The sequence below is a fragment of the Penaeus monodon genome, chromosome 22 (assembly GCF_015228065.2).
Source record: "Penaeus monodon isolate SGIC_2016 chromosome 22, NSTDA_Pmon_1, whole genome shotgun sequence".
NCBI classification, from domain to species: Eukaryota; Metazoa; Arthropoda; class Malacostraca; order Decapoda; family Penaeidae; genus Penaeus; species Penaeus monodon.
The window spans coordinates 6717116-6718204 of record NC_051407.1 but is presented as its reverse complement, the minus strand read 5'-3'; the positions used below and the strand labels follow the sequence as shown (position 1 = coordinate 6718204).

Sequence of the window (1089 nt, the reverse complement as noted above, 5' to 3'; positions counted from 1 at the left end):
TTCAACAATGATTTGTATATTAAAGGAGAAAGGAAAGACTTCGTGTAGGAGGAGCAATACCAGTCAGTATATATATGGCGTCACTTGATCGGAAGTCATAGACAACCAGCATGAAGCTTCTAGTAAGTAATACAATCTCATGCTGTCACGAAGTATGTTCTTGGTTTGTTTTCAGTATATATTAAGAAAATTTTCTTTCTTCTTGAAGATCTTAGCACTGGTTGCTGCCGCATCTGCTGCCCCACAGGGGTACAACCTACCGACTCCCTCCGGTCCATCCTTTAACGCAGGCGGTTGTGGCGGTGGACAAGTGCGACACGTGGACGGTAGCTGCGTCACACCTCAAGTGAATAGTCGTGTGTTCTTGTATGATGTGCCACCTAATCAAGCTTCTTCCAGTCGGCCAGCGAACGTACCAAAACCTAAACTCGAACGAAATATTGTTTTCGTCAGACTTCCTGATGGTGCTCAAGGACCAGAACCCATCGTCGTTCCTCCTCCAAGGCAACAACACGTCTTGTTCGTCCTTAACAAGCAGTCGGAACAAGGTCAACAAGTGATCGAGGTGCCAGCGCCACCACCAGCGGATCCCGAAGTGTTCTTCGTGAACTACGCAGAAGGAGAGAACCCGACTCTTCCTGGTGGAGTAGACCTACAAACAGCGCTTGGTGCTGCCTCTCAAGGTGGCGGTCAGGTTGTGGGAGGTGGTGGCAGTGGAGGAGGAGCTGGTGGTGGTATCGGAGGCGGATTCGGTGGTGGTATCGGAGGCGGACTCGGAGGTGGTATTGGAGGCGGATTCGGAGGTGGTATTGGAGGCGGTATTGGCGGTGGCATCGGTGATGGTTTTGGAGGCGGAAGTGGAGGTGGTTTTGGAGGCGGAAGTGGAGGTGGTTTTGGAGGCGGAAGTGGTGGTATCGGCGGTGGAAATTACAGTCCTCCTGCGCCTTCCGCACTTTATAGTGGTCCATGAAGAGTATACAAAATATGTTTCCAGCTTCGACATGTTTGAGCATTAACTGTTTTTATGTTTCTATTGTCTGTAATTACAATAGTATATGTGTTATATGAGGACTTCTCATTAAAAATGTA

General features: G+C 48.8%; 1 protein-coding gene across 1 annotated transcript in view; it reads left to right on the top strand.

Moving 5' to 3' along the window:
• The first annotated feature begins 110 nt into the window (after positions 1–110).
• The window catches only part of LOC119587504 (ATP-dependent RNA helicase A-like), a 3454-nt gene continuing 2475 nt past the window's right edge, over positions 111–1089 (top strand). The window contains exons 1-2 of the mRNA XM_037936230.1: positions 111–122; positions 209–924. Of these exons, the coding sequence (XP_037792158.1) occupies positions 111–122; positions 209–924 (728 nt within the window). The remainder of the gene's footprint in view (positions 123–208; positions 925–1089) is intronic.